This window comes from Ixodes scapularis, unplaced genomic scaffold (assembly GCF_016920785.2).
Source record: "Ixodes scapularis isolate PalLabHiFi unplaced genomic scaffold, ASM1692078v2 PGA_scaffold12__126_contigs__length_90152505, whole genome shotgun sequence".
Lineage (NCBI taxonomy): Eukaryota > Metazoa > Arthropoda > Arachnida > Ixodida > Ixodidae > Ixodes > Ixodes scapularis.
The window spans coordinates 23368660-23384875 of record NW_024609838.1 but is presented as its reverse complement, the minus strand read 5'-3'; the positions used below and the strand labels follow the sequence as shown (position 1 = coordinate 23384875).

Here is a 16216-nt window from a genome sequence, read left to right as displayed (position 1 = left end):
TATAATATAAAGTTCTGTATTCTGAGATCAACAAACACGTAGCCTCTTGAAACGACGCTAATTGCTATGTAATTAAAAAAAGAACATACCTATTATCATACATTCTGAGGACCTGCGTTTGACCTATCTGTCCGTTTCACACGATAATGCTGCATAGCTGTGGCGTTCCTATTGTTGCATATCCATTTCCGACGGGGAAGATGGCGCTGACTATGCCTATTTGGGCCTATCAACTCCCTCTATTAACTCACATTTTAATACCGCACTATTTCGGCCTGTTTTCTTTTGCTATAACTTTTTCACTGCAACGCACGTCAACGGAAGGGTTGTCTTGCACAGTCCATGGCTGATCTTGCGATCCACGTCCACGGCGACGACACGGTAAGTCTGAGACCCAGATTTCCTTGTTGAGACCCTTCCTTCTTTGTGGCGCCACTCTTGAGTGAGACTACGTCAGTTCAGGTCTTGCATACTTGCCCGCCTGACCGGAGACGACGAAACCCGTTAGTTAGACCCCCACGCTTCTCGACAACAAATAAGAAATTGCACTCGTCAAAACACTTGAGCCTCGCCACGCTGCCTGCTCAGTCAGCCTTGCGGTTCTTGGGCCTGAGCCCCTTGCCGTCTGCGGCTTTGTGGGAGCCGTTCGACACGATGGCAGGTTGGTCCTCTTCGTCCGTAGACTCGTCGGCACTGCCCAGTTCCTCAACGCCCTTGTGCGTGATGGCCTGCAGGGCGGCACGAAGGATCATCCATGTCCAGATGATGTGCATCAGTTGCAGGGCCATCAACAGGGAAGCGAAGATATAGTAGATGGGCGCCATGCCCACTATCCGCGGAGCGTCGACCACCACGCTGTAGACCACGCGGTAAGGGTACAGCCCCACCCGAGACACGATCCAGGAAACGGTGAAGACGGCGAAGAGAGCGTTCGCAAGCCGCAGCCAGGTAGCGTACCTGGCCATCCTGGCGAACTCGAGCGGCACGTCCGCGAAGTCGTGGACGATCAGAACCAGGCTGCCGACGCGGTGCAGGTTCATGATCCAGGACAGGCAGAGGAGGAAGATGGTGACGATGTGGTGAATAAACATCTGCCAGAAGTCCTTGCGCTTGGTGTTCACGAAGTGGGACAGCGTGCAGGAGACGTAGAAGCCCAGCTCTACCATGTAGTACCACCATGTCTCGTTGGCGATGGGATGGTGAGGGAAGTCGTACCAGCAGTGCAGCGTGTCCCACAGCCAGGGCTTGTCCCACAGGACGTAGATGCCGTAGACGAAGACGCTCGCGTAGAAGACGAACCTCCAGGCCGTCTCGGTAAACTTGGCGAGTTTTTTCTCCTGGATGGCGCGTCGATGGATCCACAGCTGGACGTTGCGTTCCGTCATGTTGAGTTCCTTGGCGAGACGGGTCGTCTGCGTGTGGTTCATGTGGCCGTTAGTGGTGAGGGCCTTGGTGAAGATCTTCACGTCCTCGGACCGATGTGCGTCCGCGCCGCGCTCTTTGATTCCTAGCAGCACTCCGAGCCGTCGGAACACTGTCCTTTCGAGCGTGTAGCGAATGACCAGAAGCGCCAGAGCGACGAAGACGCTGAAGTAGAGGTCTCTGAACTGGGCGTTCTTGGGGCCGCCGGCTTCAGCGTCGCCGGCCATGATGGCCCAGGTCACATTGCCGGGCAGCCAGAAGCTCTCCTTCCAGAACCAGCTCTCGAGTCGGCCAACCATACTGCCCTCCATTTTGGAGCCAGAAAGCCCAATGGGTTAGCGATGGCGTTTTGGGTCTTGTCCTTGGTCCTGCTCGGTGACAAGACAGCTGTTGAAAGAACAAAGGGATTATTGCGATTACTTGGAGGTTCTCGAGACACTGAGGCTCAGCTGCTACGTCAGGGTTTCTTTAGATTAAATTGCAAGCTGAACCTGTGTCTACCCTTTAACGCAACATGGTATGTCGTTTGACGCTGTACCTCGAACCCTCATGAGGTAATATCCTTGTTGGCTAGGTTTGGCCATTTAACATTTATGTGTCACTACAGGCCTTGTTCAAGATCATACCGGCCACCATACTTTCCTCCGTCCCCTTTTTCTTTTTGCAACTTTATGTAGCTACAGGCACGTAGCCGGGGGGGAGGGGGGGAAGGGGCATGCCCCCCCCCCCCCCGACATCTTACATTTTGCTGGGACCTCCTCTCCCCCCTCCACCTCATACAGCATTTTGTCATGGGCAGCCTCCCCCCCCCCCCCCCCCCCCCCCCCCCCCGAAATAAAACCTTGGCTACGTGCCTGTGTAGCAATGTGCTGGAAGCTACGAGAGCCTGCGCTGACCTTTCAAATGTGCGTAAATTTCGCGGCCATTCTGCGCTTTCTGCACTGATAAGAAATTATTCACGCTGAGTTCTCGTTTCCTGTACATTGCATATCAATATGATTTTATACTCCTGAGGTTTGCCTCGGGGCTGACACACTAAGGGCGTTATAGTAGCACCCTTCAGATATTAGGCTAAAAAGCAAAATAACGTCGCAAAAAAAAAAAAAAAAAAAAAAAAATACCGACGCCACGAAGAGCGCACGCACTGATGCGATTGGTGCTTCATTTTCGCCAAACTGCGCCACGGTGCTTACCCTGCTACATCTCACCAAGATGTCAGAGGAGTTCGCGTCACTAATTTTAAGTGTGCCAATAGTTAATTTCGTGTTATGAACATGGAAACGAAAAGATCGGGCATCACTGCACCGCCGGATTGTTACGGCAAGCTTTCGCAAATTTCCAGGGCTTTCGGTTATTGCATAGAATAACGTGTAGGTTTAGAAAGAGTTATATGCGTAAAGACAGGGGACGGTTGTGATTGGATTCGATATTCCTGTCAAACACGACTGGGTACCGTTCGGGCAGTTTAGATGGCTCCGCCGAGTGCTCTTCTCCCCGCGCACTTCTGCCCTGCGGTGAAGCTACGCTCCCGGAGCAGGCGTCGCGATTTCGTGTATCTCGCTTCGCCACAGCGCAGCCTCGTGTTGTTGGGTAAAGCACACTTCCAGAGAAGAAGGGTGCACACCGCGCGCCTGACGTTTAACACAAAAATGAAAATACTTAATGCTGATGCGATAACATTTACCTTGCAGCAAAATTTGCAGATTAAAACTACGGTCAGTCTATAGATAAACATTCCTAGAAATTGCGTGCATCATTATTTTTTTCTAGATTTAAAGAAAGATATTTAGATCAGGTATCGGGGAAAGAGGTCATGATTCTCGTTGTCTGGGTGTAAGTGGGTAGCAATATTGTTATACCTTTTAAATTTAATTAACACCCCTAAGTAGACTGTTCGTGAACGCAGTCAATGAAGTTTAAAACCACATCTTTAGAAATAGAATGAAGGCTTGGGAATGACAGTAACGCGTTCAGCTGCTTATTACTCGTTATCCATTCGTGCTTCTGGATCCGCATAGCCTGCGGAAATGCCGTTTGACAGAAACAGAAAGCAGCGTCCCGTACTTTAACGCATCCCTACTCCTCCCAGATTGTTTTTTTTTTTTAATTTAATTTTAATTTTATTTATGGTAATATGTGCAGTGCACGACACCGCTAGCGCAAACACAACTTCGGTGTTCTTTTTATATATATATATACTTTGAGAGTGTAATGGTTGGTACCAAATTTGGCCGCTTACCTTAGTGAGACCTTCCCAGTGCACTAGTATTTGTTGTGATACAGACTTTTTTAGAAATTTATAAATAACTGGCATTCGCGCTAACACTGTCGTAGTGTGTAAGCAGAACTTTTTTTTTTTTTTTTTGTATGCGACGAATGACATTTTTTACGGCTATTTTAATACTTTGCTTTCTGTCCGGCCGACATTAAAGATGATTTTTTTATGTGATATTAAGTAAGTGCGAGCAGACTCTTTGTTCTAGTAGAGGCAGGTGGCCTGTAGAATTTTCGACGTATTGTTGTAACTGGAAAAGTGTTGGGGACGATTATGGATAGTACGTTTTCCTACGGTAATGTCATGTACGAATCATGAACGTTATGTACTAATATGAACGTTGTGTACTAAGCATTGACGGTATGTACTAATCATTAACGCCCTGTACTAATCATTACCACCATGTACTAATCAGTCACGCCATAAACTGTAAATACATATCTTTAAAACAAAGTAGTACAATGTAGCACGGTGTTAGATCATAGGGAAGCGGGTTCGAACACCGGTACCTCGACGACGATCTCTTACTTTACTCCTAGTGTTTCCAATTTTCTAAATTTAGAAATTACGCGCTTTGTTCACTGGATGGACGGATTTCCCGACAGAGTTCTGCGGTTGTAATTTGTATTCCGTCGAGCGAGTGCGCGGGCGAATGACTCAACACCGAGACAAAGAAGCAGAAATATTCAAATATGGCGTCGTCGTATGCCCTGCATCTAAATGCTCGTCAGATAGGACCTGTATTGTTCGAGGGTCTCGCGTACAGAAGACGTCACGCTTTTTCGACGTAACACCGCGCTTTTCAACGTGCCGCGCCTCGCCGCCATTGGCCAGATACGACGTCGTGCGTCACCAAGGGCCGGCGCGGTTGCCGTGACAACCGGCTCCGCCGGAGATTGCCGAGCGCGCTCGGACGGGGTTCGACCGTCGTCTGCTCCTCCCGCTGCCTCCCGACACCCGCTTCGCCGGGGAGGCCTTTCCGAACGCACCAAGTTTCGCGATGGAACTTCGTCTTCGACGTTTCATGATCCGTGGCCTCCATTCAGATCATTACACGCAGCGTTTCAACGTAGATCAGGACGCTCGAACGTCCAGAGATCAAACTCGCGAAATAGCCGCTAGCCGTCCCGGTGTTGCCATGGCGATTCTCGAGACCAAAATGGAGATTTACAGTTACCTCTGGGTCGCCGTGTCGTGTGTCCGCGGCGCTTCGGCCGAGTGACCCTGGCAGCCAAAAAACGGGGCTCTTCGAGTTACAGCTACCCGTTCGCGATAGCTGCATAAATATGGCGGCCGGGGCCGTCTTCCAGATTGCCCGACGATCTGGGCGTCTCGATTGTCGGTATCCACGGAGGACCACCGGCGAAACCCCACGAGTATTGGCGGATCGCCGGTTCGTTCTGGGAGGGGCGAAGAAAGCGAGCGATTCTGACCTTTGGAAGACGGCGACTGGAGTTGCGCAGAGCGGCGGCGGCGTGGAATAGCAGACGACGAGGAGTTGAGCCGGCGGAAATAGCCGTCTGCGGGGGTGCGAATCGCTCAATGTCACCGCAGTGAGCAGCGTTTCGAGTAGCCTCGGCGGCGTCCTGTGTCTTGCGCAATCCATTCTGTCATCGTTCCGTGTTACCACTCGGAGAACAAGCGACCGTCGAAAAAATTTGGCTTATTGTGTTCACGTTTTTTTGCGTCCTCGCAAGCCGAAACACGCCTGACCCGGCCCGCCGTCCGCCTCCCGTGCACCTTTTTGATATGGCGGACGGAAGTGACGTGTTTATAACCGCTTCCGGTCAGTCTTTAAAGCGGTTGTAGCGGTGCCGCTAGTGCGGCGAAAGTCCGGTGGCTAGATAGTGTACGCCGTTTCCAGGAGAGAGAGCGTGATTTTTTTTTTTTTTTTTTTCGCAATGTTGGATGTTATAACTTATAAGGAGTTACGAAACCATACCGGATGCATTGTGGTTGCGACAGCGTCTTAAGGTGTGTGCGGGTGTCCGGTTACGGCCTTTGTAACGCCTTCTTGATGACTAAATGTCTCAATTTTCCGACCGAATATTATTGGGATATGACGTCAACTCGCGATCAAAAGCAGGGGCAGTTGAGTCATAGTTTAATAGTAAGCGGCAGTGTAAAAAAAAAAAAACAAAAAAAAAACGAATTAATTGTTTTTTTATTATTTCTTATTTTAATGTGTATCGTTGTATCTTGTCCTGCTATCATGTCGTTGCTTGTACGTTGACGCTGTCGAACATGGTTCATCCCCCGCGCAGGTAATATTAATAGCTAGATCGTTGCCTGGCACGCGAGACCCATCTTTGTCAAGGTCGAGGGCTCCCTACCGTAGCGCAATCGATACAGAAAAAGAAAAAAAAAAAAAAAAAAGGAAAAGTGTCTCAGCACCGTTTAAAAAAATAAAAATAAAAGGAGAATTCTACTCGAAACGAGTACTACATTAATGGGGGCGTTGAGACTATTTTACACCTCCGCTCAATATAGAAACAAACACACACACACACACAAAAAATGGCGGGACATTAAACTAAAGAAGAGGAACGCAAAAATAGAGTTGGGTGACTCAAAATGGCCGCCTATGCACTTCCGGCAATCTTTTTCTTTCTTTTTTTCTTTTTTGTCTCTCTCTCTCTCTCTATATATATATTTTGTGAGATAAGCGAGGCGTTGTTACGAAAGAGCGTTACGAAAAACCATGACGCTTCCTGCTAAATTTCGCGGACTTCAAAGTCCCGTTGGACCTGTAGATAAATGTATTAAGACCCGCAAATTAGTTATCGTTAATTATTAATGATGCACAATTAATTTATAAGGAGATAAATATATACGGTAGGTTATATTCATACGAGAACACATCATCAAAACGCGATAAACACACATTATACGCATAATTTTGAGGCGAATATACATTACATAAATAATTGTATGGACATAAATATGCATTATAGATGCAAAATTAAAACGAAAGAATAACAATAAATGTAATTATATTAATAGTTATTATTTTATTTCACGCGATAACAAAAACAAATACAGAATCAGGCCTGCCACAGCCGCAATGGACTCGTCAAAGATATACCGTTAGTTATTTATTTTCTTATCACGGGTTTGTTGCACTTTCTCGCCCGACACCCTGGCAACGACAGCCGCTTTCATATACGTTCCTTTGTAACTTGAGCGAGCCGCACAACACACAAGCGCTCCAATTGTGTCGAAGGCCTCTCCCAGCCCTGCAGGAGAGCCGCGCAGGACTCCAAAACCGTTGTTCTAAATACTTTCGGTTGTGTGTCGGCGGTGCCCTCGTCTTCCGCGCATGCGCAACGCGCCGCGGTATATTTCGACGTTTATATCTGACTCGTCCGGGGTCTGTTTAGGCATTCGAGGCGCGAGGTCGCTCTCCACCACTGCCGCCTCCCTTCGCAAACGCAAAATAAAGAGATACATTAAAAAAAAAAAAAAAGAAATAAAGAAAAAGGCGACTAGACTCCGATTTTTTTGCGAGATATGGAAGGGTAGAGCCGTAGCGGTGCTTATTCTTGATTTATGCCCATGACAATTTAACTTTTTTTTGTGTGTGTGTGTGTGTGTGTGTGTTTGGTTTGCGACAGGTACGACGACTTAGGGACAGGAAAATTCTCTGTACCGTTTTATAGACAGAACTTAAAGGACAGTTCTGGCGAAAAGAAAAAAAGGAGGGGGTTATGTATAAGTCGCATTCATCTTTGCACGGTCGGCACGGCGAAAGTGCATTGATACCAGTGTTGGCGCTAATGCGTTATACAAGTATAGCGGCGTTACCGGTAGTAACCCGTCGCTTTCTTCTGTAACGTAATAACTACTTGAAGACGGTAACGGGTATCGTACGTAATTACGTTACTCGTTGTAGCTTCTGCCCATGTCTTAAGAAAAAAAAATTACTTTCCGTTCATTTGTTGTTTTTCTTCGTCTTTTTAGGCGCGTCGCACGAGTCCTGTCACTTCTCCCTCATACTTCGGAAATCTTTCCTCTGTTTTCCCCACGCAAACAGAAGAAAAAAAGTGCACGCACGCACGCACGCGCAAACACACACAGACACACACACCCCATGTTTTGTTTTTGTTTTCAAAATATAGCCCTTATCAGTAACGTCAAACCAGTAAAACGTTTTAATACATAAATAAATAAAAAAAAAAGCTCCGCAAAAGTAGCGCACGTTTCTTGGTAACGGTAAAGCGTTCTTTTTTATTTTGAAGTATAACTTGAGTCGGTAACGCGTTCTGTCCAAACAGCAGACTTCAAAAACGTTTGAAGCCACGCAGCTCCGCGTGGCTTCCTAGCAAGGTGATTCGTTACTTTATTTTTCGGTAACGCCTACTGCGCTGATTAATGCTAAATCACGCGTAATACGCGCAAGCCAGTTTCAGTACTCTCGCCAACGAATGGAATGGAGAACATACGATCTCCGCAGCTTTCAGAAGAGTGGTGAAACGCTTTTCTGAAAGCTTTCTCCATAGTTTCGGTAAATGTAGCGCCTAGAATTCATTCTAGATAATCTACGAAAGGCGAGTTATTTTTTCCCCCTTTCCGGGCAATAATTTTTGAAAAAAAAAAAGAAATTGAGCTTTTTTGTGTTAATTCACAGCATAGTCTTAGCGATGGCGGTAGCACGTTACAGGCCAAGTCGCATGGGCATTGCCGTCGCGTTCAAGAATTCGGCAACATCTACGACGGACGCCCCAAAACGCCACCTATATATCGACAACCACAGCATCAACAGCGAACGTCATTTCCAGTCGCTGTAAAAGAAAAAGAAAAAGGAGAAATCCGAGCAGCTTCGTTCACCTGCTCAACTCGCAGCCAGCACAAGTGGCCATGTGATCTGCTGCCTATTATATGCCGCCATTGTTATCGTATATCCTGGGGTTGTCATAGCGCAGGCCACACGCTGAGTTTCAGATATGGCTAAGGGCTGTCCAAACAGGAGACTTCCAAAAACGTTTGAAGCAACGCAGCTCCGCTTCTGTCCGGATTTTTTTTTTTTTTTTCGGGCCGGAGGAGGAGGAGGAGGAGGAGCTCGGATATTGCCGTCGTCGCGGCGATTTGGGCACGTTCCACGTATACCGAACGCGTGTCTCGAGGCGTCGATTGTCACGAGGCCAAATGGAGTGTTCCCTCCGTGCTCGGGTCCCTTCTATGATAAGCCGCATTTGGATGACGTCACCGTGGGTAATTCCCGTGGCCAGACTTGTACGTAATCCGTTACAAGTAACGAAATTACTTGTAATCCCTTACATTTGTCAGTAATTTAGTAACGGAATAATTACATATTTTCTAGAGTAATTTTAAAGTAATTCCCTTACATTTTTGACGTAACGGATTCCTTGTAATCCGTTACATTTTTTTTGTCAGAACCAACCCCCCCCCTCCCCTTCTAAATAAAGTGCTTCTTTTTTTTTCCATTTTTGTAAAGTCGAGCGCAGTTTCACTATCACGCGAATTGACCAGCGCAAGGGAGGCTTGGCAGTTCAGTTCCGCAAAGCCTTTTTTTTTTTTTTTTCAACATCAAGCCCCTGAACCTATTTTTTTAGACCCTAACAACAATGTCGAAAAATCCAAATAAACATTTCTACAAAAAAAAAAAAAAAAAAGGGGGGGGGGGGGGGAGGGCGGAGGGGGCCAGGTATTTCCGCTTTTTTTTAGTCCCTCTGTTTTTTCTTTGCGACCGAAGACGGCGAGAGGAGGACACCAAGTGATTGTGCGCCTCTTCGAGAAGCTCGAGGTGGTAAATGCACTGAAAAGAATTAACACTGTCCTTCTACGACCATTTTCATAATGTCACAACACGAGACAACGCTCCGTCTACCCTACCCTTTCTGTGAGTCAGCTTTTTGCGAGCACTTAGAAAATGGTAATAGTCATCCCTTCTTCTTCCTGTTTTGCCCCAGCAGGGCCCATCTTATCTCAAGCAGATATTTTTACAAAAAAAACATAATGGTGGCTGACGTTGACTTGATATTCTGGGCTTGAGGAGAGAGTGAAATTCGTGAGTGGGGCCATAGCGCGGCTACTCTACCCTCTGCTGCCCGTGGCATCAGCGGACGTCGATCTGGAGAACACCGGAGTAAACTGCAATCGGTTCGTGCCCCGTGCGTTTTTGAACGGCGCCAAGAAAGGTACACACGGCAAACGTGCGTTTACAATTCCTTATTTTAACCGACGTTCTAATTAATTGTTGTTATGAGTGTCCTTTTTCTTTTATTACTTATATTTATATACTGGAAACTTCCTTTTATTCACCAACGTCTCAAGTGAGGCTCGAACTGTTCAGAACCAAAGGAGAAGAATATCGAGCCAAACATTATTTATTATTTAGTTATCACCTTACTGTTACAACTATGTTTTGCTATTGATGACTTCCACAGCTTCGCGATTTAGACAATGGAGAATTTAGATCGGTCCGATGACTCCGATAACGATATCCGATACTTCGCCACCGTCTTTGCGTATGCATCATATCGTTATCGCGGGTATCGGAGGTATCGGAAGGATCTACTAAATCTCTCGAATAGCAGGCAACGCCTGCAACGACGAAGCTTTGCTCTATATTCGAGGTAAGTAGTACTTCCCTTGCTTCGCTGAAAAAGCTCAATGCAGAGCATGAAGCATTCGTGAGGAACAATATGGCACTCCCATCCAGTGCCTCAGCTCAAATGGTGTTCAGCGTATCAGTCGACATATTGAGTAAGAAATAACGCAAAATGCCTGACGAGACTTTCGAGGGCCAGCTGTTGCTCAAAATACTCAAGGTCATTAAATGGAACAGGTGGCAAGAATAAGAACTTGAATAACCCTCTTCGCTTTGTTTCTTACTTGAGGACAATAATGTTGAAAGTAACGCCACGAAAGTAACGGATTACATTTTGGGGTAACGGTCAGTTACTTTCATGGAAGGGTAATTGTAATTGTAATAAATTACAATGTAGCCTTGAGTAATTGTAAATGTAATTCGTTACTATTTTTCAGTAACGTGTACAAGTCTGCCCGTGGCTATGTCGACGCTGCGATTCCTGTGACTACGTCATCGAAGTTTGCGAAAGAAAAACTGGAAAAAAGAAGGATCTCGTGTACCCTCGAAATTAAACCTCGACAAACTAGCACCTTGGTCAGTGTCCTATAGTGAGCATGCATGAGCGAATGAGCGTACATTGAAACTCACGTAAACCGTGAACATTAAATACTGATAAAACGATTAACTCTCTCTCTCACACACACACAAGATCACACCGTTTTATAAAATTCACCGATGGAAATTTGGGGGAAAAAGTGTGCAAGTTCAGGGAGGCTCGGGAATCTCGTCATAAAAGCCGCCCAACTCAAGTGAGTGCAATTTGTCGTACGGAAATAAATTGAGACGGCGGGAAATGTATAGTCGAACGCAAGAATGATTCGCTCACACAAGTAGTCTACGAAAGCGGGCGGTTGTGCACGGAAACGTCCTTATTAAGGCGAAAGCATTAACTGTCCTATGGAACGAACCGGCGTTATCGGCTTTTGAAGCCGCGCCAAACGGCACCTAAACTCCCCTGGCGCGTTCAGTAGCGGCCCCGGAGTCAAGGAGTCACTGACTCCTTCCACTCGACGGCCAAAAGTCACTTCCGGTGCACGTAACTCCGGGGCTTCGGAGTCAAGCGGTCAAGCTCCGAAGCACCGAGTCCGGAGACGGTGCACGTAGAGTCAAAAGAGCTAAAATGACGTAATTTCCTGACTGGTGACGATTTCCGGCGCTAAAAGAGGAAAAAACAAACAATATGACGGGATAAGCTGCTTCGGTTCTGTCGCGGGTGCGCGGTTTGCTCGCTTTTGTTAATGAAAAGTGCTCAAGGTAAGACGAATAACGCGTTCGAATACCTTTTTCAGGTAAGGCTCTTTCGGAAAATGCATTGGACCGTATTTTGTCTGGTTTGATTATGCTAATAAACAACGCAAACGTTCATTTGACGTCGTGTCTTGATCGCCGTTGCACGGAAACTCGGTAATATTGACGATAGTCCCGTCCGCGCTCAACAGAGCAAAACAGGGTATGAACGCGACTTTGGAAGCCGGTTGGACGCTCACGCAGAGCATGATACCGATTCACGTTTTGTTTGCGTAGCTAAATCGGGGTGCCCGTTGGCTGAGGCTCGCTTCGGCCGTCAAAACCTTGATCGCCGAGCGCGGCCGAACTTCCCGTGTGTATACGAATACATTTTATAGGAAGTTCGTTACGAAGGGCAGAACAAACTTATGGCCGTATAAAAGTATCGCAACCGGCGGGGTAGATTCGCTGAGCTCTGTATTTTGTGTGTGCTGACGACGATTTTTGTCGGCTTTTATAACAGTAGCTGCCTTTGCACCGCCAAGCGAAGGGCTCGATCGCGTTGCATAGCTTCGAACAGCAGCGCTGATCTGTGCGATCACCCGCTTTTTCTTCAACGGCCTAGTAAAGACTTCTTCAAAACCGGAGTCAAATAAAAGCGATCGTGCTCGCCATCGTCTGCTTCCAGTTTATTCGGAGACCGTGTGGCACAGGGGAGGAAGCGGAAGTTGCGTAGAAGCAGGGTTGGAGCCGCGGGTTTTTTTGCCGTTCAGTAGGCGCTCCGATGACTCCGACTCGAGGCACTCCGTTCGGAGGCAAGGGAGGCGCTACTGAAAGCGCCCAATGGAGCGAAGCCCGTCGTCTGTAGCAGAAACCTGATGGAAAGGCTCTCATTGGCTCGCGCGCGTCATAGTTTCAAGGAACGAGGCTCCCATTGGTTGGCTCTCGCGCGGCGTAGTTCCAAGGATAGCCACCGGAGCAGCCCTCTCCATGGGCGGCGCTGCGGCCCGGCCGCCGGTAAGAGGGAGAGGCTGGCCGCCGAGCCGGCAGACTCCGGAGAGGCTGCACGGCCGAGCTCAGCGCGGCGCGGCAACTTCACGAGAGCGCGCGCTCGGCCGTCGGGACGAGGCCCTTCGACAACGCGGGGCGCAAGCAATACGTCGCAGGCGGCTGCTTTCGCATTCACAACTCATAAGAAGTGCTTAGGTATCCTCGGACTTTTATTTTCAGATAGTTTTGGGTTAAAATGTATTTATTTATGCTTGGTTCCTTGACGTTCTTATCGGCGAGTGCCGCAATCTGTTTGGTTGCGGGGCGATAATGAGATGCAAGAGACTCGCCACGCGATAGTTTTTACCCTAAAATTTGTCTATTTCCAGACGCTGTCGATTCTCAGTCGGAGTAACACTGGAGACGCGACTTTTCACCAAGCGACCAGATTGGAGCCCCAGGTGTACGGTTAGCGTTGTATTCCGGCCGTGCATCGAGAGGGCAACGAATGACGCGTCAAAAAGCCGGGGTGTGATGCTGGGCTAGGCGTGGAAACGCCGCGGCGAAAAGCACGAGCGAACGTGAAAGTCGATGTCGCCACACGGCGTCCCAACTCCGTGGCTGCCGAATTCTCCTCGGTGAAGTGTCAGGCTGGAGAGCAGCGGCCAGCAGCACGAAGGGGCGCCTGCTGTCGCGTCCACAACCAGCGCTGGTGTCACGCATACCGCCGCAGTCGAGTCCGGCGACCGCGTCGTGACACTTTTATGAAGACGTCGGGCAGAAATTGAGGGACTATACTTTTTTTTTTTTTTTTTTTGACGCGGTAAACACACCAGTCGGAGGGGCATTTTCGGCACCGTAATACCTCTGCACTCGCAGCTGTTTCTGATGCAGCGAAAGCAAGGTATACGTGAACAAAAGGGACGGAGATATATGACGGGATCGTTTGCGCTAATTTGCGTTATTTCCGCTGTGTGGATAGACAGTTTTGCCATCTGCGCGCCTTTATTTTTTATTTATTTTTTATCTCAACCGAGAGCAATACGGCTTATAAAGTTGCCGTAACTAACAAAGTACTCATTTATATATGTACAGGGCGTTTCACGAAAAGTGGACAAATGCGATATTGCGAAAACTACGCGTCGCAACAGAAAAGAAAAAGGCTTGTCGTTGTGGTCCTAGGCCAGGGGCCTATTTAGGAAAATAATTAAAGTCAGGAATAATTAGATTGTTAATCATTTTGCGTAATTAACTTTTTTTAATATTATGTTTGAAGGCATGGTTTCTATTAGAAAATTGTTCAGCATCATCGAAAAACACTAAATGAACAAATTGCAGAACGATAGATGGCACGCGCAGCATTTTACGGCTTTCTGAAAAACGGCACAAATTCGACGGGTTTTTAAGTTTCGGTTTGCGATCGGAGCGCACCTCGGCCCCGACGGCACCGCGCCCCGTGAAAGAATAGTGCAACCAACCTCTGCTGCGCTGTCCTCGCGCTACGCAGAGAGGTCGATCACCAGCAGAGGCTGGTGATCGACGAAGGAACACGTTGAAGACGCGTTCAGACGGACGATGCGAGGCTTGTTCAGAGAGAGAAACAGGGGAGAAAAGAAAACGAGAGCTTGCGGTGACGTCAAAGTGCCGGACTCCGATTGGACGGATTACGGGATAAACGCAACGGCTAGCTGCCTTTCTCTCTACCCGTGTTTTCCTCCAGTAAGGACGAACTAGAACGTCGTTTGCTCTTCGCGCAAGGTCTCGCGTTCGAACGCCGATGTTGGAACAGTGAGCAGAGAGACAAGTGTCTGTAGCTAGCCTTTGGGTCTACCCCCTAATCCGTCCAATCAGAGCTCTCGCTTCGTCCTCTCCCTCGGTTTCGGGGAGAACCACGCTGGGGGCGCGACTGAGCAGCACGGGAATGTCACGTGATACCCGGAATGTAAGGATGCGCGGTTTGTTTGCATCGCGTGCGCCATAGCGGCACGGCGTGATCGCTAGATTTCGAGCGCGGCGCGGTGGTTCTTTGTTGCTCTTTCACCGGTGGTACAACTCACGCGACCAAAAGGGGCTGTAACTACCCATTCATATCCAAGACGAAAACAACTGGGGAAGTGGAGATTGTATTAGATCAAGACAACAGGGAGTGGGCGAGCGCGGTGGCCAGTTCGAACTACTTATCAGGTGCTTTCACGACGAATCGTGTATTTGGTATTATGTTTTGACTTTCTTCACGAGTCTCTGTTTCGTCCTTCGAACGACTTCCACTGGCGGGACTCAACGCCAACGATAATCCGCTTTTTTTTTTCCCCGCAGTTGAATTTTATTTTTCATGTCCGTGTCACTTGTCACGCTGCAAAGTTGGAAGAACGAGCAGTCATCTTTATGTTGTCCGAAACGAAAAGACACTCCTGTGTTTGCTCAACAAATCGGGTCACAAGGATTCCGCATTCGAGCGAGTCTTGCCTTTCTTACAGTGCAGTAGACGCGGCGCAGTGCTGTAATCGAGACAGCATATATATATATATATATATATATATAAATGGGGCGGTTTTCATCTCAAATCGTGCAGGCAAAAAGGGTCGAATTTTTAATTTCCCTGAAAAAAATATATGTTATAGCGTCATCTCTAAAAACGCAGAAGCCACAAATCGCAAGTTCGTCGGATTTTTTGTTCTCGACTTACGAATTTTAAAAAAAGGCCGCGGCGGAAAGCAGTGTTTTTCACATCCGTCGTGGGTCGGATGTTTCGCTCGATCTTCCGCCGTGGATTTTCAGTCCACATTATATTAACTTTTTTTCAAGCACTCTGTGAGACTATTTAAAACGCTCTAATACCATAAAATGGTTTTAGGCGTTTTTCTTTTTTTTCTGTAAAAATGTCAAAAACGCCCCCTTGGTCAATTGTTGACGAACTTTCACAATTAAATACTGGCGATCTACTTGGGTTACATCAATATTTTTCATGTCTGCGGAGAGCCCTAAACACGCTCTTTATATATATTATAATATGACTCATCTGTATACAATATCCTTTGCGGGACGTTTATGTTAATGTTATGCGAAAGCCAAAAAGTACTAATTTTAAAATCGATTTTCTAAAAAAAAACTTTTTTTTTTGTTAAAATGTAGATATGGTAGTTGTCTATTCAAAAATCAAGTCGAGAAAGTGTGTATTTTTTTTGTATGTTCTATATTTAATCCTCAATATCGGAACAAGCTGTCTTCGTTTTGCAAGACCTAAGTCGGACATAGCGACCCGTGCGTTTCTATGAATTGTGAAAAGGTTTTCTTGGATTTTTGTTTGCGTTTTGTAATTAATTATAAACGTATTTCGTGGTATTGAATAGTTAATTATGTTTTGATAAGAGCGGGAAACCACGAGAAAGATATCTAACCAAACCAGCAGGCCTTGTAGACCTTCAATATCCAAGAGGCGCAGACGTTGTATTGTTTCGATTTATAAACCTTTCACTGTAAACTAGCATGACTAGTTATTAGCTGTCAGATTACTAAGACATAGAAAGTCACCACATCATTGATATATTATATGCAATTCTTTTCGAAACCAAACGCTAGGGTTTGTTCATCGCACAGATAACCAGGGAATACCCTTTTACTTCCGTAATACACAAAAGTGATGACACAGAAACGATCCGAAACACACGGAGAAAGTATCACGGAGAGGG

The 16216-nt window shown here is 47.0% G+C and overlaps 1 protein-coding gene across 3 annotated transcripts in view; it reads right to left on the bottom strand.

Annotated features, from left to right (window-relative positions):
- LOC8051121 (ceramide synthase 5) overlaps positions 1–16216 on the bottom strand; it is a 29925-nt gene continuing 13709 nt past the window's right edge. For 2 of the 3 annotated variants that reach the window (XM_002433569.4, XM_029992091.3), the window contains exon 2: positions 1–1809. In XM_002433569.4, the coding sequence (XP_002433614.3) occupies positions 585–1733 (1149 nt within the window). In that variant the 5' untranslated portion in view covers positions 1734–1809 and the 3' untranslated portion in view covers positions 1–584. Of the gene's footprint in view, positions 1810–5130; positions 5520–16216 lie in introns of those variants that run through there. The other variant, XM_029992090.3, reaches the window with a different exon arrangement.